Here is a 26,097-nt window from a genome sequence, read left to right on the forward strand (position 1 = left end):
TTAATTAAAACCGTAGTTCAGGGTATCTTAATCATAATTATAAAAGTTATTTTAAAACAAAAATACATAATCCGAATCATCTACGAAGGGTATTTATATTATATATTTTTTGATCGAGGTTACGTGAATCCAGGACTTAATTCATAGGTTTGTTTATTTTTTATTTCAACCATCTTGTTTCCTCTTTCCTTTTTAGTCTCTTTAGTTAATACTAAGGACTTTAGGGAAAGAGCGATTAAGGGAAAAATAAACAATTCAATCAAAAGACAAGGAAGACTACCGACCTATAATATCGTGTTATTGTTGTGAAGTAGTCGCCTTTATTCTTCTCTTTCCACTAGGGTCGATACGGCCTGTTCAAACTGGCTGTGTGGCTGGAGGAATATGTCGCAGTTTCTAATTTTAAGCTGATCAGAATTGAGAACTACTAAGTTCTACCTTCCTTGCATTGAGTGTCCACTCTTTCCCTAAAATCCTTTAGTTCATACTATAGTTTATAGGTGAAAAAAAATATAAACATGATATCAAGATAACAGAGAAAATATATAAAAAACTAACTAGAAGAACAACGCAACGCGTTACCTGAATGAAAGGAGCAAGCCACAGTTTGATACACATAAATGTAAATATTTATTCATATTTATTAATACTTCATAATATGAAATAGAGTTTGTATGTGTCTGAAATTTTCCATGGGCACCTCTTTTGAACCTGGTAAGGCTACTTTTTTTTGTTGGGGGGGGAGGGGTATATTGGTGACTTATTCTTCACCCAAAACGCAAAAAACTGTGATTTGGAGGTCAAAGACACTAGATAGGGACGTTTTCTAAATATATTCAAAATCAAAAAAGTTTTGAGCAAAAAAAAAAATCGATGAAAATTGTAGTTTCAAAAAGTGCCAAAAAAATGTATTTCCAATGAAATATTGGATTTGTAGAGAAAATAAAATTTGTAGAAATTTGTCTAGTAATTCGTTTGCATATAAATTTGACAAATAAAAATAGATTATTAACAGAAATATCTCTCATTTTCTGAATAATTTCTAATTTTTTTTTCTCTTTTTTTAATCATAAGTGAATTTTCAATTATTATGAAGAAATTCTATAAAACAATTCATTTTGGAGGTACAATTATAGAATTTTTTTCTATGCGTAAAAAGTATTTTCAATTTTCGGAACATTTTATTACATAATTTTTGCAATAACTGCAAAAATAAACTAGTTATAAGGGATTATATTTTGAACGACATCACTTTTTTGTTTTTGCATACAAACAATAAATTTCCAAATAATCTTGACTTTTGGATTTTTTTCCCCAAAAATTGCAAAACAAAGATATATAATAATATATATATAATCCTGGAGATACCTCTGATTATTATCTATCCATTCCTAATTAAGTGTTCGTCAAACCAGAAGGTGTGAGAGTAATTGCCCTCTTTAAATTGCATCATGTCAACTCTCATTATGGGCGAACTCACAATTATAATTAATAATTGGCACAAAGAACATGATAATTGAGCTTTTTTGGATTAGTTAATTTATGCTTTATGGGAACACCTTATTTTATAAATGATTATATTATATATGTATAAAGAGTTCACATATATATAGTGGGATGAAACAAGTTGGATTCAAAAATAGATGACAATTCTTTTTCCTTAATTATATTGGTTTGATTATAAAACCGTGCCATCTTCTATTGTTTTGCAGTTACCTACATAAGAGGGATGATTAGGGCATGAACAAACTATAAATATAAATATTATCTGCAAGGTAGTCAGCCGGTCGGTAGCTTGTCGCTTAAAAAATGGCACCTGCTCAGAAAATTTTTGACACCGTATTCTATGTAAGAAACTTACGTACATTTTATTTTTATTAAATAACTTTATTGTTCCGGGAGTTGTACTATTTTGCCGCAAGACGGCGCCACTATATACCGCTTTGTTTACAAATAAATATGAGTAAACAACGCTCATGCCCCATTATTGACACTTTAGTAACTGATTTATACGTAGGCAATGTATCTGATACTATTCAGTGGATCTTAGCCGTGCGGGGAGGATAATTTATATCCTGTTTGAAAAATTTTGTTATAAATAATTTAATGTAGTGATTCTCAAACTGTGCTACACACAGGCATTGCTCGAGGGATATACTCCCATTACAAAATTGACTGGGAGATCTTGATATTTTATTAGTTGGTACACTGTGTAAAAGTTTGAGAACTATTGATTTGATATATATGTATATATATAATAATAAGAAATATCAATACAAAAGGTCATGAGGAAGTAAAAAAAATCTATTTTTGTGTTGACTTTAGTCGAACCGCACTAAGTCGACTCAATAAATTAAATTAAGCCTACTGCCCGTTTATTAATTTTTTTTACAATTAAATACTTTCAGTGTGAAGGTAGTTTGTTTATTATTTATCTACTTTTCTTGATATTTTTTTAATTAAAATTAAAATATGTGTGAGATTGTTCAATTAACTACAAAACTGTGGTATAGTATGTCTCTTCAGAGATGAACAAACCTCATTAGAAGTTGTGATTAATTATAAATTACTGAGGGATAGAAGAGCCACAACACGCACAACATCAATGGATGAGGCGTAGTGATAAAATACACCAAGTTGACTTAAATATTTTCAATTTTGAAAATCGAAAAACCATGGTTGTCCATGAATAGAAAAATCATCAACTCAAATAGAGCCGAACTGAGTCAATAATTTTTCGAGTCGACAAAGCAGAAAAAAAAGAAAAAAAGAGGGTGGGGTAGGTATTTGAGGAACAGCTCTATCGTGATTCTGAAATTGAACAACGGAGATGAAAAGGTTAAGAGTCCATGAGCAATATGCATTAAAATAATATATCATTTTATTTTGATATTAAGACAACATTTCGCATGATCTTTTATAGAATTCTTAAAATCCAATTTAACTGATCATTTTTTACGATGCATATTACATACTTTAAAAATGATGAGTTTCCTTGTTCAAATTTTATCAACTGAATAAACATACAATCCTTTTAAATTGTCATCAACTACATTTTAAGTACATTCATAATGTAGGTACTCTTATTTTGCTCAATCATTAATCAAATTGCCATACAACAAGTCTACGCCTAGATTCACTCTTGTTCATTTTTAAGCCATCTTTTTGATTGTTCAATGTCATCCATTATCTTTGAAGAATAGGGAATTATATTATGCTCTGAATTAAACGAATGAGATAATACTCATTTAATGATGTTTAGTGATTTATGTCTGCCAAAATGTCATGCTCTGTTAGGAAATGATTAAATGTGTACGAATAATTATTACAATTTGTCGATTAAATTGCTTCTTGGTGAGTTGCTACCCAGACTAGCATATGATATATTGTATAGTTGATCATTTTTATGTGAATCATTAAATCGAAAAATGTACTATTTTCAGGACATCAAGGAACATGATCAAACTAACAAAAAATTTATAGTCTCCAGATGGCGCTAAGATTTAGAGTTAAATAAACGACTAACCTACCAAATAAATAATGTTCTATTAATAGAGAATGAACAAACCTTGGATAATGTTGATCCATATCAAAGAGATTAACAAAAAAATAATGGTTAAGATAACATGAACCTAGTAAAATGGTGTTAAGTTTCGGTTTGGAAAATCTTGGACAGGTTTGAGACTTTTATACATTTTCTTAGACTGAACTAATGAGATCTCTTAAAGAAATTTGGTCAACCGTTATCATAAAAAAATTAGACCTTGATCGGCTCCCTAAAAAATCGGCCTAAATCTTTTTTATTGAATGGTGTTGCTCAGTCCAAAGAGGGAGCGGGAAATCACTATGGCTTGAGACTGCAGTATGGACAAAAATTTCAATCTAAATTCGTCTAGAGCACTCACTTAAAATAAAATAATTACATATGGACCGAGTGCTAAACCCCTGTAGTACACTACACTCAGACCCTACGTTGCCCTATATGAAATATTATTTATAATTCTTCAAATTAAGTTATTTAATTGCTAGTAATGGGAATACATGGATATGTAGGGTTGGGAAAAACGTAGAGAAAAATATCAGTTTTGAGAATAGAAAGGAAAAACGGTTGATCATATTGTTTTGTTTCTCTCTTTTTTTTTCATTCTTTAATAGATCGTCTTGGTGTTAATATCTCACTCTGAGTGATGAATTCCAATCTACTTTTGGTGTAATTTAAATATGTAAATATTCTTAAATCCTACATAGTACTAAAATAATTTATGTGTGTGTGTGATGTACGTCCTGCTTAGAAAAACAATTCTAAAAACTTCAAAACGCTACAAGTACAGTCTTTGGACATTAAAGTAAAATTTGTTTATAATTCGGAGTTACGTACGTAATACAATGGCTTCATTCTGATCTGACGAAATTCATGGGCTCTGGAGGGCAAGTTTGTTTTTTCGCAAATAAGTTGATTTTTTTTTCATGAAACAAGATTGATTCCCCGTGTCTAAAAGTTTGTTTCAAGGTATGTATGGGTTGTCTATTCGAAAATGCAGCATAAAATTAAAGTTCCAAAAAATGAACTATTGTACAAACGGAAAAAGGGGAAATGTATATTAGTTACGAATTAAAAAAGGGAATTAGGTAAATGGAGGAAGAAGAAGACTAGCAAGTTTGTCTTGTTCGTTATGTTTGAAGAAGGAACATGGCAAGTTAGCAATGTTAATGACCATAAATAAGTCACAAGGTCAAATATTTGAAAAATTGCTTTATATTGACCAAAATCAGTATTTTCAGAGGGTCAATAATTATATGTTGCATTTTCGAGAGTGTCAAAAGGAAGTGCAGGTTTGATTATATTTACATCAAATGGACAGACAACAACAAAAAAATGTTGTTTGCAAGGAGGTTTTACAATGGAAATTTACCTATAGTATAACTATAGGCTAAATCTTTTTGGTTTATAGTTTTAAAACCTACTAAATATAAATAATTTTTTTGATCCATTCCAAATACATAAAGTACCTAAATTTATTTTTCTAGGAATGACTGATGCGCGAACCTACGCACATTGAGTTCAAGAGAATAATTTCTCCCGAGTGCGCTATTTATCGCGCTACGTCAATCTTTTTAATTTTACAATTATCTTTCTTTAACTTACTATGTTCCCACTAGTATAATAATGCAATATATTCCCTTCACTAAGGCTACTACAAATGTGGAAGAGTATCCTTTCAATAATAGTAACACATTATCTGTTTTCAAAATCATACAACAAGCAGTTGATTTTAACATGGGTCTTAGTTCAGGTGTACCATATATCTAGCTCCAGCTTTTCCTAGTGCTCTCCAAAACGCTGACCCTTAACGGGGAGTAGCCTTTAATGATCTATTTCTCTAAAATTAGTTTCCCCACACGGTGTTACCTTTATTAAAAAGGTCACAGAATAAAAAGTATCCACCCCACCCCCAAAAAAAAGGAATTATCCTTTTATGTTGAGAGTTGTTCAAATATATTTATGTGTAAAACAAACAAACCTAATTCGAGTTTAACCAATCAACGCTGTATAATAATAATAAAAAAGAAGGCCTATTTAAAAATATGCTTAGCCAAGGATTTTGGTTGGATTTTTTTTTTGAGTGATCCTATTTTTTATGGGTGTCTGCTAGCAAATAGTCGACATTATCATCGATTTTTGTCCAATTTCGATGGCAATTTCATAACTTGTAAAAGGAAGATCGAGGGAATCGAAGGAAGATACTTACAACTTAATCATTCATTTCAAGTGATGTTTGAATTCGGATTCTAAATTCTACGAAGGACGACGGGTAGATAATTTATCCGAGGGAAAACTACCAGATCTCATAAGGGAGTAGAGTGGATCCCTTCCTTGGGAATGAAATACCAGGATCGAAAGAATAAAGAAAGCCATTCAGGATGAGAGATAATTTTAATATTTCAAAATGGGATCACTTAAAAAATGCAAAATGGAACAAGAATCCTTGGAGATGCATATTTCTTAAAATTATACATTAAATATTTTTCTATAATTTCATTTATGACATTTTTCATCACTTTATATTATGAATAAGTTATACGATTCTAAATAAGAGTGTCGTTTTTTACTATTTTTCAGCCGAAAAATGGAAAGAAATTAAGTTCAGAACAACATTTTTAAATCAGTTTTATTCAACGTTCTATAATTGGGAGAGAGTCTTAATGATGAAAAATGTCTCTGAGCGATAATTGTCCCGAATTACTATAATCCCAAATATTTATGACACCTGATGACCCAGAAAAAACTAAGATCAGTTTTGAATTCTGCGCTCTAAAAGAATCTCCTTTTTGGCTTGAATTCATTAGTCCAAAGTGAGTGTAATTAATTGTTGAGAAATATGACTTTTTTTACAGTTTTATAAGAGATAAAAGTAGTATAAAAATCGACAGCTTGCATCAAAATACAACTGTAGTCAATTTTTTGGTGAATGGGTTAACATAATACGAAATATTAATTTAATTTGAAAATGTTGAATGACTCGAAGATCACCTTTTTAAAACATTCATGTGTCTTCCTGGATCTAAAGTTTTTTCAATGATAGTATACACAAAAAATAAATGAGATTAGGTAATTACAACTCATTTCTAAGGAGAAAAAAAAACCTCCATCTGTTTTCGTTCGGGACAATAAACTTTTCTAAGGGACTAAATCAAATCAATCCATCACAAAAAGTAGGAAGCTCCATCCCACACAATCCACATCATGGCCCCCACAAAGGAAATGTTTATCATGTCTTTTTGCAAGGAGCCAAGCCCCTTGCAAAAAATAAAAGATGTTATACAATTCTAATACGCTTACTGTGTAATATTTGGAGGCATAACGCTATATGCACAGCAAGCAAATGTCCAATTGGATAAGACATTTAGGGTAGGGTCACATTGGATACATTTTTGAAATATTGATTCATATCAGTAATTCATAATTGTTTCTGTTCTTTACACATGAGTCATATTAGTTGATAATTATGTGTAATTTTCGTTGAAAGAATATCATTAATCATGGATTATAATGTTGTAATCATTTATTTTGTGTAAAAGGCATTCTTTTTGTAACAATCCCTTGGAGGATTTGATCATAATAACAATAATTACAGTGCTTACTCGCCCAATTTTAAGTTCCACATGACGTTCGTTCGTTCAATCTACTTATATGTGACGATGATGTGAAGGATAGAAGAAAAAAAAATATTCCATTCACTCAGTAGCACTCAGTAGATATTTGAGAGTCCTTCCGTTTGGTATTATTCATACAAGGTTCAGAAGTCTACATATTTTGAGTTTAAAGCTATATTTAAACTTTATAGGAGAATATAATATCAATATGGAGATTGGAGAATCATAGATTAATACAGTTATATAATACTAAATCCTATGTAACAACTTTGAAATATAAGAAACTTGATTTGTTTTTGTTTTTTTATTGTGTGTTTCTTCATCTTCTTCCTTTGATTGTGTTTTTTTGTTTTTATTTTTACAATACTTTTTGTTCAGACTCCTGCTTTTCCTTGGAAGTGGATGAGAAACTAACTGATACAGATATCACTTTTCCTAACTTTTCGGTTGTATTAAATTGATTTAAGGAAGTTGTTTTCGTATAAAAGTCTGTGGTTGGTGAGATTGTGGATGTTTTAGGGTTTTCTATTACTGGCTTTGTCGTAGAATCCGTTGATATTTCATTGTTTGTTTCTGATTTCTCTGAAATAAGGGTGGTTATGGCTTCTGCCAATGTTGTTGTGGAAGGAGACGCCGTCGTGTATCTGCCTGAGAGTTTCGTTACAAGGGTTTTACGTGATGATGACGATGCGATATCATCGTTTTGAGCTATCGTCGTCGTGAGGGTGTCCTCAGTTATTGGAGAAACCGTTGTAGGGAATGTAGTTAGAGGCACTACTGGGTCTGTATTTGTAGTTGATTTTGAAGTAGTTGATGTGGCAGAGGATTTTGTTGGCCTTGGAGGAGGATCTGTGAAATAATCTTCGTCCAAACTCTCATCCCTTACTTTACCGTCGTCATCATCAGAGAGTCGTGGATTTAAATTACGTAGATCGTTACCAAATGGGAGCCCTGGGGGAGGAGTGGGTAAAAAGGGCTTCAGTTTTGAAGAGTCCTTGCGGGCATTGAAGAAAGGAAGATTCATGACGTCCTCTTGATCCTCTTCCTCGTAATCATAGTCGTCATAGAGGTAATAATCCTCGTCTTCTTGATCATCGTACTGCAAATCTTGATCATCATAGATGGGTGGGGTAAATCGGAAGGTTTCACGAAGTGGGAGAAATGTCGTGGTTGTAGTTGTCGTTGTCGTTGTCGTTGTAGTAGTGGTGGTCGTCGTCGTTGTTGTGGTTCTCTTCGTTGTTCGAGGTCTCTCTGTTGTTCGTCTTCTATGTCCTCTATTACGTGGACGCTTTCTCCTAGATGGCCTTGGGCGTCGTGTGAATGGGGGAAGTGTTGTTCTGAAAGCATCAAATACGTTTTCAGGCCTTCGGAAAGGTTGATTCAAGGCAGCCATAAATAGAGGGTGTTTAGGACCAAGAGGAAGCTTACTTTTATCCGTGGAGACCTGGAAAAACATAATGGAATGGATAATTCAATGTCATGATAATATTTTTAAATGTCTTTGTAATTATGATTCATTTTTTGTAAACTTTGTTTTTTACTTATTTATAATCTATTTTTCTAATTTCTATGAAATAAACAATTTCCACAAAGGAACTCCTTTCTATCTATTGCCTTTTTTATACAATCATTATTTTTTTAAAGCCATATCCCCCCCGTTTGTCTTTTTAAAGGCCCTCATTATTTTTTCTAAACTCTCTTTTTCAAAGAATTTCAATTCTATTTATCAATACGAATAAACAAATACAAAAAAAACAAACTAATCCATGTTTAAAAATAAGTAATTTAATTTGCTTTTACATCATTTCCAATCTCAGGAATCCCTCCACATGCTTTTGCTGACCAGAATCGTCCATCAGAGGGTGACCATGTTGTATCTTCATAGCAACCCGACGTGGGATCATTAGGATCACGAATGTTTTCCAAAAAGCACCATACCGTGTCGATATTATCCTTTTTCACATCAAATCTGAAAACATAATGGAGTTTGATTAGATGAATTAGACGTAAATTCTATAGATGGAGAAAGAGAGAGAGAGAAAAAAAAGCTTTTAGACTCTTGTTTTTATTTGGACATTTATTCGATAAATTCGGAGATGAAAGAACTACATATGTTCTAGAGAGGAATTCATTTTCATTTATGGTGTGTTCCATTTAAAGAAAAAATATATTGTTGTATTAGGGAAAGATGTCTATAAACTGTTCAATCCTCCTAAGAAATACATGACCATAGGACCAGAGGAGCAAAAGGGTGTGTTCAAGTTTAGTCCGAACATTTGTGACTAGTATTTAGGAATATCATATAAGATTTTATGTAATATTTATTGGAATGATTTTTTTTTTTAAAGAAAAAAGTATTATATTATATTTTGAAAAGAAATAAGTCTTTTTATAGCATTTAAAAATAAATTGTTTTCATATTTCATTTAATGACTTTATTTTCTTACTATTTTTAAAATGACATTTTTTGAAGAAAATGGTCTTCCTTTTTGTATGGATTTTTATGGAAATTTCAAGGTGAACAAACTCCATGACATCGGCCCTCTTATTTGCCCCAATATGCAGTTTTTTTCTAATTATTAAATTAACCAAAAAATAATTATGGAGCTCACTTCCTTTACTGGGAAAGTGGTTAAGATAAGTGCTGTAAAAATTATTTGAATTAAGCTTGAGTCACTTAAGAGATGACCTGAAGAAAAAGTCTTCAAAAGCTCATCCTTTACTCTTAGGAAAGAGTTGCGAAGACCTCTTAACAACATCACCTATGTACTTGCCCGAATATACCATTCATATTCATTGATATTTTTTTAGAATATCTTACAAGGTTTAATACACATCCCAAAATTAAAATAGCAAGATCTCCACGGAAAGAGGAGGAAGAAAGATATAACATACCTACTTATTGTAAACCCCGACGATCAATCATGTGTTTAATACATAAATACTAATCATTGAATTTCATGTACGTAATATGTATTTAGATGGAAGTAAATCGTTAAATTGTCAAATTATGTACTTATATAATTTTTTTTATTACCTTGATGAAAATGTTCAGAAGAATTGAAATAAATCATTAATTTATCCCTGTCCAATATCAAAAATGTAAATTAAATTAGGTAGTTCTATTGACAAACATAAATTAAAACATTTCATACCTTAGTGTCTAATTATAACAATGCTATTATTAGCATCTGGCACAAAGTTGAAGTACTAATTGCTTTTGGTAATGGAGGGAGTTTATAGATATTTGTTTGAAAATTGAAATAGTTTAGTTACCCATTTATCACGGTAGTTGCGTAATGCAATCACAGAAACTCTTTAAAATAAAACGAAATAAGGACCATATTTCATGGAGGCCATTTCTTTATAAAGTCTAGTGATGTGCTATGAGAAAAATATGACGTCATATTAATCAGCATCAGTCCCAAAAAAAATAATTTGTTACAAGTTATAACCAGACTATAGTAAAATATTGAGTATATGGACTGATGAATAACGCATATGGCTTTAATCCAAATAAGTGAAACTAATTTTTGGATTCATCTGTCGAACATAAGTTACGGAATCAATTTACTCTGGTCATCAGTACCTTTTATTAAATGTTCTGCTATACTATAGTACGATTGTTATACTAAGATCCTTTTATCTGTACAATATATAGTATATTCAATTACAAATATAGAGACTTCTAGAGAACTTCACAAATTTTTAATTAAATTGTTTCAATAATTCATTTAAAAATAGGATTTTTTTTACAGACAAGTCTTTTAGGGAGCAAGAAATAACGGGTAACGAGTAAAGCTCGTAATTCCTCGAATTTTTTTTAGAAACTCGAAAATACTACTTCTGTAATAAAATTCATCTCGCGGCACAGCACTAATACAGTCTTTATGTATGAAAAATAAATAATCCTTGTTTGTCTACACCTCTACCCATGTGTGACTCTTAGAAACTAAAGGAATCCTATAATATGCTATTGTTAAATCTTTATAACTTATGGGCTTGGTTTAGTTGCACAAAAAATAGCAAAATAATCTTTTGTATTCAGCAAGTCTCATATTTTTATGGAAAGAAGAGTAATGCTTACCCCGTGCAATTTCCTCTGACAAGACCGTTATTTCCGATCTCTATGGAATCCTGCCCCTCGGCACATCTACACGTGTTCTTATATTTACGCTTTCGTTGTTGGGAGGAAGATTTGCAAATAGGAGCTTCAAATAAATCCTTGGTCTTGTCCAATAATCGATAGGGTGGGGCTCCAAACCAGTTAGGGATCGCTCCGGGAACATCAGGGTTAATACATTTCCCAACAAGTATGGCAAATCTTAGATCATTGCACTCACGTCCTATAGAGACAATGTGTAAGGAGTATGATTCAAAAAGAGCTCTGAAAGAACTATAATTCCTTACGTGCACCCGGACAACCCTCTTTACAATCGCCCCATTGTCCCTCAATTACATGTCCAGTCTCATTTACAGATGTTGCACACCACACAGAGCCTTCATTTGCGTCTTTTGAGGTACATTTATTAAACGTCTCTCCTTCATAAATAAATGGAAATACGCAGAACTTGGAATCGAATCCAATGGTTTTACAAGAGGCTGAAAGGATTTAATGAGATACATAAAGTTACATATGAAAAGAAGTTGCAGTAAAGGGGTAGGGCAAACCAGTTCCAAGACTTATTTCAAAGGTGGAGTAATAATCAAGGCTTTATCCGTTATTCTTAGATCCCTAAGAATAATTAGGTATATGAAATAAATGGAAAATCGTTACATCATGAGTGTGTGTTGACACTAAATCATTAGGTACAAACACTCATTCAGACAAGATCAAATGAGAATAACATTAAGGCAGATCTTCTTACATTATTATTATAGGTATCCACACCTTAAAAAAATGATATTTATCTCCATATAAGTAAATTTGAATTATGGGTTGCAGAGACAATAATTAAAAATAAATCAAATATTGATTTTTCTGATTCCCAATTAACAACCCTATGAATACTTTTCCACAAAAATTCAAAGTCCCCAAAGTTTGCAATTGAGTAACATCATTTTTATAGTCATGGAATGACGTAATTGCAAATCCTCCTACTCAATTCTTCTTCAAAATAACCTTCGTTAATTAATTATTATTTGAGGTTGTTCATATAGTTACATTCCTTAATTTTCTTGTTAAGAATGTGATTGTATGAGGTTTATAAGTTAGAGAGATTAATGGGAGAGGTTTCCATTCAGTAAAGGCATCCTCTGGAAAAAAAGGGATGTCTATGTAATAAGACTATTACTTACTTATGCAAAAGGTATTTTTTTAACGTCAACATGGGAATCTATTACTAGTAAATTCCTTTGATAAAGATAGAGCACCAGAATAATCTCTAGGAGTGGCCTTTTTCTCCGAACACAAAAACAAATGAAAAACATTTTTAAAAATGCAACAAATTATATAATGTATGCATTTAATCTCATTATAACTGCTCTTTTGCTTTGGCCGGCAAGGATGTCCTCATTCAGGTGTGTATGTGTGGATAAAACAACAACTCTTAAAAAGTACTACCCATTCAAGAGCCAAGCCTAACCCCTTCTTTGCATATTAAGTACCTTTTTGGGAGGACATAAAGTCCTCGAATATTAACCTACAAATTCTAGGCTTGGCTTTTACCCATCATATTACCCCATAAATCAAATGGACAAAGAATTCAAAAGGAGGGAACCTTACTGCAAGTTTTGAGACATGCGAGATCCGTGGAACATTTTCCAGAGGAATCATTCGGACCACCACAGGCCTGTAGTTCCGCTTTTGCACATGTGAGACAACATCCACATTCGTCAAAGGTGTATTGACCGCTTTCACAGCAATGTGGAGGTGGAGGACATGAGAAATTGGGAACGACGTGGCAGAGACAACTCTCTCCTGGATCAAATTGGATGAATAAGAAAAGAAGAAAGGTGGCTCCGAGGTGAATCCTCTTCATATTATCCTCAAAACCAAACACCAACATCTTTGATCTAAGATGCTCTGTGGAATACTAAAAAATTGTTGTTCTATCATCTTCTATGTCTTGTCTCATTACCCCTTTTTTTATGACGGTAAATGTACACATACAAAAAAAAAGTACCTACATATTTTGTTTTACTTCTTAACTCGCGCTCGCCTCCTCATCATATTTACTGCTCAAAAACCAATTATTCGTTTCCCGTAAGAAGGTTTATTTCTCTATATCGTTGAGATCATGTTGTATTGTACATGCAAGATTAAAAGGTAAAAAACACTACAAAAAAACAACAGTGTTCCGTAACAGGAACAAAGAGTTGATGGTCTCAATTTCATTCATAAATCGGAACTCCGCCAATTTTGGAACCACCAAAAACGGGAGAGTCATTCATTTTTTCCAAAATGATGTATTAAACTTCAATTATCATATGAATTCATTTTTGTAGAGGTTGGCTCATAAATAAGTAAGTGACTTCTACCCTAATTAAATCCGGATCTCAAATGTAGGGGTATAAAATTAATCACTCTGTAAGTGTACCGTTAATGTGCTCAAATTATTTAAAGTGCCACCTCATAAATTCATAGAATTGATCCTTAAAAATAAGGCTGTGTCCGTATCTGTCTAGGAGTTCAAGCAGTTCCGGTACTTGAACCGATAAAGTCGAACCGAAACTGCAATATATTGCGTTCCCGGTTCTCGTATTTTTGTTACTATATATTATGAGATTTTATAACTTAAATTATAAAAAATATATTAGCTTAATAATTAAGTCAATTTTCGGAGTTTTTAATTGTTCAATTGCTGCGTTTTCCAATGGATGGTTTTTTATGGATACGAAAAAGTGTTTTTAGGCACAACACGGTGTAAATGAAAGAGGGAAGGAGTGGGGTAGATTATAGATCAAGATCAGTTTGTCAGGGATTTCTTAAGCCAGGGTTTCCCTAACTTTACTTTGCCAAGGCCACCCTACACTAATACATTTTTAGCTGAGGTCCTCTTGATAAGAAACATTTGTACTATTGTCTTAAGCCACCTTAGTTTTCAGAGCCTCTGCGTTTAAGGCAGCCCCGGCGCTGTTTGTATCTAATATCATTTCCTGAGCCCGAATTTAATATCCACACCCCTTGTTTTAAGTACCTCTTACCAAACTGCGCCTGAAAAAAATGAAAAAACAGAGACCAAAACTGTTGAAATGAAAGAACTAAAATCGGGACCGATAAAACCGCTGAACCAGGGACAACCTTGCTTATAACTCTTATTGTGACTAAATAATATTTTACTTCCTTAAAGAATCTCATCTATCACAAGTTGCATAGATCTTAAATTATTTAGAGATTTAAATATACATATATTACAATTCATCAGGAAATGTACTCATTATTTGAAATAAATACATAGACATTATACAGATTGTATATGACAACAAAATTTGGCACTCGGTAGAACACAAAACCTCCGCCTAAAATCAAATTGAGTTAGTGTCATACATTTATTGCATCCGGGAAAAAGTACCATTTTTGACCCCCCCCCCCTCCACCCCCTGTTTATGATTGTCTAAAACTTGATATGCCCTTCCGATTGATATCACCTTTGTTTATTTGTAGATAAAATATATTGGTTATCTTGAAGACCACAGATCAGGGATGCCCGCAAGGTAATTTATATATTTTTTTGGGAAATTTTTGTAAACCCTATTTTTCTCATACAAATTTTTCTACCTAACAAAAATTTTTTTTTAGTATAAAATAAAAATTCCTTCGTAAAAAGGGGAGGCTCGTGCCACTATCTCTTGTGAACGCCCCTGCGGATAGACTTCATATTCAAAATGTTTGGTTGAAAACTGAAACAACGATCAGTCCTCAATTTATTGCACTCCAAAATATCCAATACCCCCCTCGTCCTAAAAATACTTTCAATTGGTAACCCAGACCCTCGGACAACTGGATGTAATAAATGTATGAACCCTTATGTACCTGAATTTGTTACAAAGTTATGGTGGATGATCCATCATTTTCACGTTTTGTGTTTCTTGCACATGTGGAATTTAATTACCTCTTACAGTGATCATATATACTGTGACTTTTGTGTCATAATCCTGGTGACCAACAATCAAACAGAGGCAAAAAAAATAATCTTCCTTCAACTTCGTTGCAGAGGTAATTACAATAGTATAATTTTTGTTCCTGAGATTATTTCCTTACTTTTATTTTATTTTTTAATACCGTGTTCATTTATACTGTTGATGAATTATGAAGAACAGTTTTGTTCGTGAGGGATAGTGTCAAAAAGTTTGGAGGGATTTGTCTTGGATGGGTCAATATTTTTAGGACAGCATGACACTACAAGTACCAGCTTTAATAACAGTCATTATAGTACCACTTTTAATACGTCAGTACGAGTGTTGGATGGGTCCTGGGACTGTTTCCCTGCCCAGTGTTTTTTCCCTTCACATTCGAGGAGTCTTTTGTCCAATCAGTCCGGTCTTTTACAACATTCATCAGTTCTAAGGACCACTAAGTATGTCCTTAAGTATCCAGTTATCTTTCTATTTTTTTCACTCTTAGCTAGGATTGATGAAATCTGGTCTTTTTGAAAGAGACAAGATGATAAAACTTCAACAACTGAAATGGAGTGGCTAGTAGCTACATCATTTAAGCTCTTGTAGCTACCATAAAAGAACGATAAGGAGTGGTCCTAGGACTGACAATATTAATCAGAACTTGACTGATATGACTTCAGTCTTTTCAGCTTTTTTAGACAGATTCATCACTTGTCTGTACTCATGTATCGAAAAACAGTAATTAACATTTAAAAAATTATTTTATAGAATATTATTTCTGCATTGGCTTTTTTTTTCTTAAAACTCTTGATGGTTTCTTTGAATAGACACTGATCTTAAAAATATAATTATAATTGTGTAATTATAATACAAATCAGTAGGGCTTTTGACCTTCTACTTAGAATGACAACATAATATCTTAATACCGAGATTTCCCCTATTTACATTTTGACCGCTCATCCCTTCATTTTATAAAGAGATGCTAACTCGTTCATTTTTACTTTATAAAAATCATTCATGCCAACTGTTGCATACAATAAGAGAATATATACATTGATAGTGGGTCTGTTCAGGATTTTTGTTAAAAATAAGTATATTTTTAGATTGGATCATTTCTTTTTGAGAAGACCATTTGAAAAAGTTATACACATATATAATATTTATATAATAAGGCATTATAAAAAATATAATTCTATAGGGATTTTATAAAAAATAAAATTCAAAATTGAATTCAAATTTTTAAAAGGGAAAGAAAAAAAAGGATTCGCGCATTTATCTTTGCTCTAGGACTTGCTATCAATAAAACCAACCCTGGTCTACAGTCCCCCTATAAATTTCAATGACGATGTGAAAATGCTTGTGTTGACATTCAGTAGGAGCTGTTTTATGAAATATTTGTTACAAAATTTATGCTTCGTTCGGCACAAAGGAGATAAAATGGTTGAGAATATGAAATGTATCTGTTCTGATAGATGAAAGCGTGGAAGACAAAAGGTATGTTATATCATTTTGAAAACCCAATTATTTTGAAAAATCTAAAAGCTTCCATAAAATCAGATGAAGGGACGTAGCTTAGTGGACAACCGGTTCAGGAGAAGTTATTATTTTGGGTGCATGTCAAAGAGAAGTGTCTCTCATCTAAACACAAAAGGCATCAAAGCCACAGTCAGCCATCTCTGAGACGCCATGATAGAGGACTACATCTGCAAAGGGTGCCAGCCCTTCTTCTACCCCCTGGTATCCATCATTACCCCTAAGGGCGGCTACACTAATGATTTAGAGAGCTCAGGCACATATCTATATTTCGTATTATTTTGGTTGATGGCCTCTATTCACTTTATATGTATGTAGTATTGATCTTAAAGTATTTTATATAAATAACTATATTCATTTACAACTGGTGTACACGCTATTGATATGGATCTACGAATAATGGAATGTATACACATTCATAATACGATAGGGGAGTGTTATTGAACCATCAACAACTGCAACATAAAATTTCGAGTCTTGGGCTCTATTATCAGGGCAACAATGACGATAAAAACTTCCTTGTAGCGAATAAATGGTATTCCATAATAATAGGGAGATAGATTTGTCATCATCTCTTCAAAGTTAAGGTGTGAGTCCATCAGTTCTTTCAAAATGAGGGATTACAGTGAATTGTTAAGTTTTAATCAGAGGTTTAGAAGAGGGAATCTCATTTGATTAAGTTCTTAGAATTATATTATTGATATGATGTTGATTTGTATACATTGATATACGTTGATGTATCTAATTTTTTTTTTTGGCAATCCGAGCATGAGCTATTTGCTGTTGTTCGTGACAAATCAATGACTAATGAGACTTCAAAGACAAACCTATACTATTAGTATTTTTGCAAAATATCTTATTGAGTCGGAAGTAACATATGCAACAATTAGCTACCATTTGAAGATGAACTCTATAATTATCTATCTATGTACCAACAGAGAGGTCATGTTAAGAGTTAATATTTGACAGAATTGATCTTATCTAGTGGTGCACATTTTATTATTTTTACGGAGTAAAATTTAAACAATAGGTTTTGTGTGGACATTTAATTAACAAAATCATCTGAAAATATTACTCCGCACAGCTTTTATTCAATATGTGAGCCGTCAGCTCTAATAATGGCCTCAATACGAGGCCACAACCCCTAGCAGACCATGACTACATAGTCGGACTTGAGCTTGGTACACTTCTTCTCAATGGAAGCCTAGGGAGACTGGACACTCCTGTGAAGAGTAGCACACACTTTCTCCTTCAGACACCCCTAAATAGTGCCGGTCACAAGGCCCAATACCATGGTAGCGGTGAATAAGTCTCTGCCAAGATAAACAGTGTTATGGTTGTATCTGAGCTCCTTGGATATGGCCTTGGGGACATGCTGCGTGAGAAAAAAATATCACTTCTGTGCTGATCCATTTTACTCATTCTCGAGTCTTTAGTTTTTAATTGAGTCCATTTTACAATAGTAATCGTAAATCACAAAACCTATCTTTCATCAAGTTTGAAGAAATAAAGATGTGATCAACCCTGTATTTTACATACGTATATACTCTTATTAGAAGGATAATCCCTTGGAAAAATGACAGTTGAGGCCTTGGACTTTTTTTGTTGTAAAAATAAGGAATGAATTCATATCATTAAACATTTTATTACTTGTATGAATGAATGTATGTCATAACAATCTTGAACCAAATCTACCCCTTGCAATCTCTAACAATAATTATATTTGTATATACGTACATTCATCTGGGAAACAAGAATTGAATTCTTTGTAAGCAACGTTGGAATAACTATGAATGGAGTAGATATCTCCCTTCTACCCATTGATAAATAAATAAATATATGTCATAATTAAGTCACCAGAGATCCTTATTTCATTTTCAAGGAGTTGATGATTTGTATACTCGTAGAACACAAGATGAATCGATAGCATCTTCGTATCCTCTAAAGTCCCAACAAAGAAGAAACACACAGACTCGTTCACAAAGGGCTTCAAATAGTTAAACACTGTTGTGTCGACTTGAAAAATGATGGACTCGGTCTGACACGACTAAAGTCTATGATCTTTTATCGACTCTAGTTGTACGTCTTTTATAATTAAACGATATATTCTATAATAACTGCATCAACTTTTTCATTATTCAAAGTTGAGAGGAAATCTTCTTTGCCCAGTTGTTGATTGACTAAGTTACTAACCATTTTAATAATATCCACATGCTTATTAAATAAACATGGACACTCCCAAAAAATATAATCCTTCATATAATGTTTCCTTCTTTCATTGACTTTATAGTATGACATGGAATTATGACGTAAATATTTCCCTAATTTGTTTTTGTCGTCTTCTTAAAAATGCATTACTTAAGAATGCGACAATATCAAGGAGTTTTATGGATCCCTAATCACTACTTATATGTTCGTTCCAGTCAAGTCTTAGGACGGGTACTAAGGACTGTTACTCCTTAGTACCCGTCCTTGTTTTTGGTTCCTTGGAACTTTTCATTAAAATATCGATAGTTTATAAACTCAAATAAGATATATGATATATGCTTTGATTATTGGACATATTTAGTAAAAAATATAATATTTTTCATAATAATACAATATCAAAGGAACATATTATATTGTTACATCGTCATATAATTTATTTTCTTATATAACGGAATAATTAAATAGGCACCCGCATTGACGTCACGAGGGATCGATTTTATTTTCTTTAAGGACCGACAAGTCAGACTGGACTGAATGGTACCAGACTGGATTGGACCACGGCCCTCAGTCCTAAATAAGGATTACGACAACACTATTATGACCACGGACGGTATAAATCAGTCATGAGTAGGCATTAAGGTTAACAATGCTTATTTATTAAAGGATATTTATGAGAGTCTTCGCATTCTTTGAATATCCCATAAGTAAATTGTTTATTTTCATTATTAATTTCAATCATGCACACATAAAGACTGACAAAATAAAAGAGTAATAGAGGTAAAACCCAATTGTTGGGAGGGTTTGCATGACTGGAGGTCAAGGGCAAGGCCTTCAAGGTTAACTCATAATATGGCCTGTAGAAGTAATATATTTTATTTTAATTCAAAATATATCCGTTATACCCATAGGAATATTCATAATGAGGAAATTCAAACAATTTGACAGAAAATTTGAGGTATATTAATCAATCACAAAACGTATTAAATTATCTACGATTAGGATCCAAAAGTAAAAAAACAAAACAACATTACTCTGAAGATAAAAATATATTACAATATTTTTTTAATATACCGGGTGGTCCATTGAAATTTCAACACTTACTAATTTAATAATGAATGAAGGTTGAGTGAGGGAAAATTAATTAATATTTTGATATATTAAATCCGTAACAATTAGTTAAAAAACAAACTTGAGCTCTCTAGATTACGTACAAGTCGAGAAAATGACACTTGACCGTGATCCACGAATTTCCATTCGCACATTCCAAGCAGTTGAACGTCTCCAGGACCCCCTTAGACACCATCAACAGGTCCGAAACGTTGGAGAGGAAGAAGGGCTCTGTCCAAAATACAAAACTGTACCCGTAGGAGTTAAGGAAAACCGCCCAGGCCAATCCCCTTAAGTCCATGAGAGCCCACACATGAGATCTCAGAATTTCACACCAAATTGTACATGGAGCCCTAAAAAAAAGTGGGTTGAAAGAGCCTTGTGAGAGTTCACTTTTAAAACCAGCAATTAAAAAACAACAACAATTTTTTTGATACTTTTGCCCTCCCTACAGCTCTGATGCCAACGCCCTTTTGGGTGCATATCAAGGGAAAGGCCTGCAGTGTCCACCATCCAAAAACCGAGCCCCTCGAGGCCACTGTCAGCCAGAAATGGGATGCTGAGAGAAATGACTACATCCACAGTAGGTGCCAGACCTTCCCCCCGCCGACTGAAAGCCGTCATTGCCGCGTAAGGCTGCTACAATTTTGATTAAGAGAGCTCAGACACACATCTATTTATAAAATTCATTTTATTAAAATTCTATTGTTAATTAATCAATTATATTTTCTGGAAGTTTAAAATTCAAAGTGTTCATATTTTAATGTACCACTCGGCATAATATATAAATTAGGCTAGCGAGTTGCTTATTTTTTAAAACTACACACTAATACAATTTGTTTTAATAAATATTCTTAATATATTTAAAGTGGAGTAGATATAGAGAATGATTTGTTATAAATCCAACGCAATTATAATTATTGGAAGTGTGAATAAAGAGGTTTTAGGGCTGGGTTATGTTTGACTCACTTATTTGGATCCATATCCCTCCTCAATGGACATTATCTGATTCCATAATCCTAATTTTATAGCAATAATTTTTTGAGGTAATTAAATGAACAAATAGCTGTTTGAATCTGTAACTTTTAGTTGAGTTTAAAGAAGCTGTTGATATACACGACACAACGTGTTTGCAAATATACAACTTTCTAAAAACTCTGAATATAAAATCTTATACATCAACTAATCTTTTGGCCAAATTGAGGAGGCTTATGTGATTTAAAAAGTTTTTTGTTTGATGTCAAGGTCGGTTTCAGCGTGGGCAGGCCTGGGGAAAAGAAAAATGTGTGGGACACTTTTATTTATCTTATTATTTTAATTTGATTTGTTTTTAAATATTTTCTTTTTTATTATATAATAATAAAATGCAGGACCTTTACTTAGAAATACTTTTTGGCATTTTTAATATATTTTTTTGACTTTCATTAAATTTTTTAGAAAAGGGCAAGAGTTCTTATTGCCTTTTTTAATGACCTACTTTTAGAATGGTCACTCCTTTTCAAAAATTCCTCTGATCTTTAATCCGAGTGGTCCATTAAAATCAAAAGACTTTTAATTTTAAACTTCAACAAGATATCATTTATTAATGAACTATATAATTTCAACAAAAATAATACTATAAATAAATGTGTGTCTGACCTCTGTTAATCATTAATGTAACCGTCCTTAGCGGCAATAATGGCTTACAGGAGGCGATGGAAGGCCTGGTTGTTTTTTTTAACTCCTCTGGGCCCAGTTTTCCCTTTTTGATAGACCCCTCCTTCCTCTCCAACGTTTAAGACTTGCAGACAGTGTCGACAGTGGACCTGGAGAAGCCCAGCTGATTGTAGTGCGCCAAAGGAACTTCGTCGATCACGTTCAAGTGTCATTTTCTGGACTTGTCCCTAAGCTAGAGAGCTCAAGTTTGTTTTGCTTTGTATCTTATTGTTTATGCTTTAATATTTCGAAATATAAATAAATTTCAATGCCTCAACCTTCATTTATGATTGAATTAGTTTAGATTTCAAAACATAATATGGTATAAGAAAGTTTTATTTTGGTATGCATTCACTTTTTTCAAAGTTTTATCTAGCTTAAGACCCCCTTCCCAGGTCAAGTTGGGGACTGGGACTTCCCTCAAACTGGTTCTGAGTGTAGGAAAGAAAATATCATGAAAAGAGAGATTTGTAAACACATAAGTATCTGTTCTTTATGAATCAATAAACCTTTTTTCTTTCCTAATTTTTAAATGTACTTTTTCCATTATAAACTACTCAACTCAGCAGATCTAGTACAACATCATGGGAGCTAAGCTTCTCTCCTCCCATACATTATTCAAAATGTCAGGCTAACTATTTGAAACTATGTCATTACAGAGCTACACGTTTCCGACCTCTGACGGAATGCTTGAGTTATCCTTAAATATGTGGTGCTCCGCCCCTTCCGAGAGTTTCTAGTTGAAATTTAAGTCAACACACTTAGTCATTTTATTAACTACTTTACTCCTCCTAGCCCCTCTTCCAATCAGGGGTGCCAAATTCCATGTCTAAACGTGGCAACTTCAAATATTATTATATCATTTTGAGCATTATACTTTTTATAAGATTCAACAAGCTTATCCAGTTTACCAATTGAATCATTTTAGCACAACTTTCATTACCTTAAAGTAACATGGATAATTTGCATTTACCCTTAATTTATTCTTTAGTTGTTCTGAAATGACTTAGACTGTCCCAGTAAGACAAGAAAGATCATTCAAAAGCTTAAAAAAAGTACTACATCATGTGATGTAGTCTTGTCCGGCTCGGACAACGTCGTTGCAGTGGTTCTCCAACTCCCAAAACTGAATGGAGAGCTTCTGATCGTTCATTAACTTCACCACCCGCTGAACACCGCGTGTGAGGTGTTCATGGCTATCAAAATCGTAATCTCGGAGCAGGTGCTTCAGCTTACATAGGAAAAATCAGTCACGGAGATTAAGATCCGGTCTGAAGGGACTCTGTTTGATCGTTTCCGCCTGAGGCTGTGTTAAGGACTGCCTCGTATCCTTAACTATGTGGCTACTTGCGTTGTGCCACATGCTGAAGAGGTTTTTGAAGCGGAGATCATTAGTCAAGATTCTAAAAATCGCTGTGGGCGGTGGGGAAAGTTCTGCTGAGACCTCTCGAACACTCCATCGATTTTTTGTTTCTTTCCAGGTCCATGACTTGGGCTATGTTGTTGGGTATCCTTGTCTCTCGGGAACGTCTTGATAGGACACCTTTCTCGAGCTTAAAAGTGCATCCCCAGATCTCACCAGCTCACTGAAACATGATTCCACGACTAGAACAGGCATTTGTGTAAATGATAGTGTGGTTGATGTGGATCTCAGACCCTGTTTGACCCAGTTAGTAGCGTATCAAAAAGTACGAGTGGAAATTGTGAGTCTCCATGTTCAGCGACGAATGGACAAACATGTCCAAATGTAGTATGTAAACACTATCTATTTAGTGCCTGAATAACTATGGAATGTTTTTTTCTACCATATAATTTATGAGAAAATTGAAGCTGGTGGAATTTTGTAGCTAACTCTTCTTAATTTCTTTCAAACGAACCTGTCTCAATAATTTCGGAACAGACTAATATAAATATTCAATGTATTTATTTCCAAGATAGCCAATATAAATATTAAATATTGATAAAAATATCCCTAGCTGATAACTTTGAGGATGTCATTTCGCAAATATTGATACATCCAACATCTTTGTACGTGTTCTTAAGACTCATAAAGAAATCAGACTGTACATCAAAATTTTGGGACTAATAGAGCCTACTAATTTCATCAGCATTTCCACTGTGGAATTTGAATTCCTCAGATAGGAATTTCTTATTATTATATTACACTTGCAAAGAGGCACTTGGCGTTGCTCGGGCAAAGGAGGGAGCGGGAAATCACATTGACCATGGTCAATATGATTTCTTCTGAATACTTAGACCATAGAGATAAAATACACTCTATGTACTTCCATGTCTTCAGTGCAGGCGAGCATTTTAAAAGAAAACCTGTTTGATATATTCTCATATAAAATTTTCTTTGAAACAAGAAAAAAAATGATGTTATAAACTTCAAACAATATCCCAAAACATATGAATGAAAAAATTTGTTTGATGAGAAGATAAACTTTTATTTTTGCCGAAAAATTTCAAAATTTGTGAAGAAATTTATTTCACACTTATTTTGCAAAATAATAGTTTATAAAATTTAATGGCATTCTAAAGAAAAACACAAAACTAGCAAGAGTTATTTCGTACTTACAAAAACAAAAAAGTTATAGAAAATAATGTTGTCGAAAAAATAACCCTCGATAACTGGTTCATTTTTGCAAATATTGTTAAAATTATGTAATAAAATGTTCTAGATATTGAAAATAATATATATGGAAATGTAAAAGTTAAAATTTGTATGTCCAATATGCATCGTTTTGTGGCATTTCTTCTCATAAATTAAAAATTGACGTTTAATTAAAAAATATGCAAAAATGTCCAATATTTCAGTTAAACATGAACTTTTATGTGTCAAATTTATCTGCAAACGAATTTTCAGACAAATTTCTACGAACTTTATTTTATTTAAAAATTTATTATTCCAGTGAAAATTCATTTTTTTGCACCTGAAAAAAAAAAAAGTAAGTGCAATTTTCACAGATTTGTCATTTTACCCATAATTCTTTGATTTTTGTATACATTTAGAAAGTGTTGTTATTCAATAGTTGGTTTTTGTGACAACAGTCACTTTTTGATTGCTAACACAACCCTTAATTTAGGCTCGTTGAGCTCCAAAGAATAGTTTTTGTTTTGTGGGTATCACCCCCCAAAGATCAGCAACCCCCCGCGTATTAGTATATGACCAGGTCAAAAGAAGCATCCATCCAAAGGGGCTGGACACTCATAAAGGACACACAAACTGTATTCTATTTATATATTTTTTTATTTATGAAAAACATTAAAATTGACGTTTTAAAAACATTTTATGAGTCCGTATCGTCTCATGAAATAACTAAATAAACAATATCTATTTACATGTTTATCTTGTCTATTTAAACACTCCGAATTTTCACATTATAAGCATATCATGCAGAAATTAGATTTGGCTTTGTGTATCTTAATAAACAAAGCTGAAAATTAATAGATAAGAGATTTAACTATAAAAACACAAGAAAACCGATATATGGAGTACAAAAGAATTTAATTCTCGAAGAAGACAACAAGACACTAAATTATACAAAATGAAGTTCTTTTTGATGTTTGCAACTCTTATTGTTGTTTGCAACTCTGTTTCCCTCCCAGTTGAGGAAAAGTTGGACAACTGTAAGCTCTGCAAATTCATTTTTAAGAAGATCAACCATGCGATTGCTGATGGATTAGGCGTGGATAAAATTGTGGACACATTAAAAATCGTAAGATATACAAATTTAATGATATCTCTATATTTCTTGAATCTTTCTGTTACATTGAAATTTTGTAGGACTGTAAGATCGTCTTTATGTTTCGTCCTAAATGGGAGAAGAAATGTTATGCATTTGTAAATAACGTTGTGGAACCACAGCTCGAGGGCTTCATGGGACATATTGCTCCACCAAAACGGACTTGTAGATTCCTTGGCTATTGCTAATTGAAATACGAATAATATAATGAATCATTAATATTTAAAACAATCGTTTATTTATTTAGCAATAAAAGGTTTCTTTTAACTTACAAAGATAACTTATTAAGAGAAAGATGAAGGGGATATGAGAGGATCCAGTTTCTTTATCCTACGCTTAGTAAATAAATCCTAGAGGCCTAGCACTATTTCATCTGCTCTTTTTTTGATCTCCCCCAATTGGCTCAACTCTAGCCAAAAGGCAAACACACTGTTGAATTACATTAGTTGCAACGGTACCTCTAACTTCGGGGACTCTTATTTCGAATGAGATAATCATATTTATATCTTTTATGAGAGCTCTTGATTCTACTTCTGCAACACAAATTTCTCTCTCTCGATCTATAAGCTCAATATTACAGGGCAGGGCTGTT

General features: G+C 32.9%; 1 protein-coding gene and 1 long non-coding RNA gene across 2 annotated transcripts; one reads left to right on the plus strand and one right to left on the minus strand.

The window, feature by feature from the left end:
• Window positions 1-7,046: 7,046 nt before the first annotated feature.
• LOC121126763 (uncharacterized) lies at window positions 7,047-13,250 on the minus strand. The gene is made up of 5 exons (XM_040722096.2): window positions 12,881-13,250; window positions 11,566-11,757; window positions 11,243-11,501; window positions 8,956-9,124; window positions 7,047-8,599 (listed from the first exon to the last, which is right to left on the minus strand). Exons 1-5 carry the CDS (start codon window positions 13,161-13,163, stop codon window positions 7,514-7,516), a joined length of 1,989 nt encoding a protein of 662 aa, XP_040578030.1. The 5' UTR covers window positions 13,164-13,250; the 3' UTR covers window positions 7,047-7,513.
• Window positions 13,251-25,089: 11,839 nt separating this feature from the next.
• LOC121126768 (uncharacterized) lies at window positions 25,090-25,772 on the plus strand. The gene is made up of 2 exons (XR_011782584.1): window positions 25,090-25,478; window positions 25,547-25,772. It is a non-coding gene; the product is annotated as an uncharacterized lncRNA (long non-coding RNA).
• The last annotated feature ends 325 nt before the right edge of the window (window positions 25,773-26,097 follow it).

This window comes from Lepeophtheirus salmonis, chromosome 1 (genome assembly GCF_016086655.4).
Source record: "Lepeophtheirus salmonis chromosome 1, UVic_Lsal_1.4, whole genome shotgun sequence".
NCBI lineage: Eukaryota > Metazoa > Arthropoda > Copepoda > Siphonostomatoida > Caligidae > Lepeophtheirus > Lepeophtheirus salmonis.

Coding starts and splice junctions, on each gene's coding strand:
- LOC121126763 (XM_040722096.2), bottom strand. CDS start 13,163: ATGTTGGTGTTTGGTTTTGAGGATAATATGAAGAGGATTCACCTCGGA. Junction 11,502..11,565: donor AGAGGGTTGTCCGGGTGCAC/GTAAGGAATTAT, acceptor TTGTCTCTATAG/GACGTGAGTGCAATGATCTA. Junction 9,125..11,242: donor GTCAGAGGAAATTGCACGGG/GTAAGCATTACT, acceptor TTATGTTTTCAG/ATTTGATGTGAAAAAGGATA.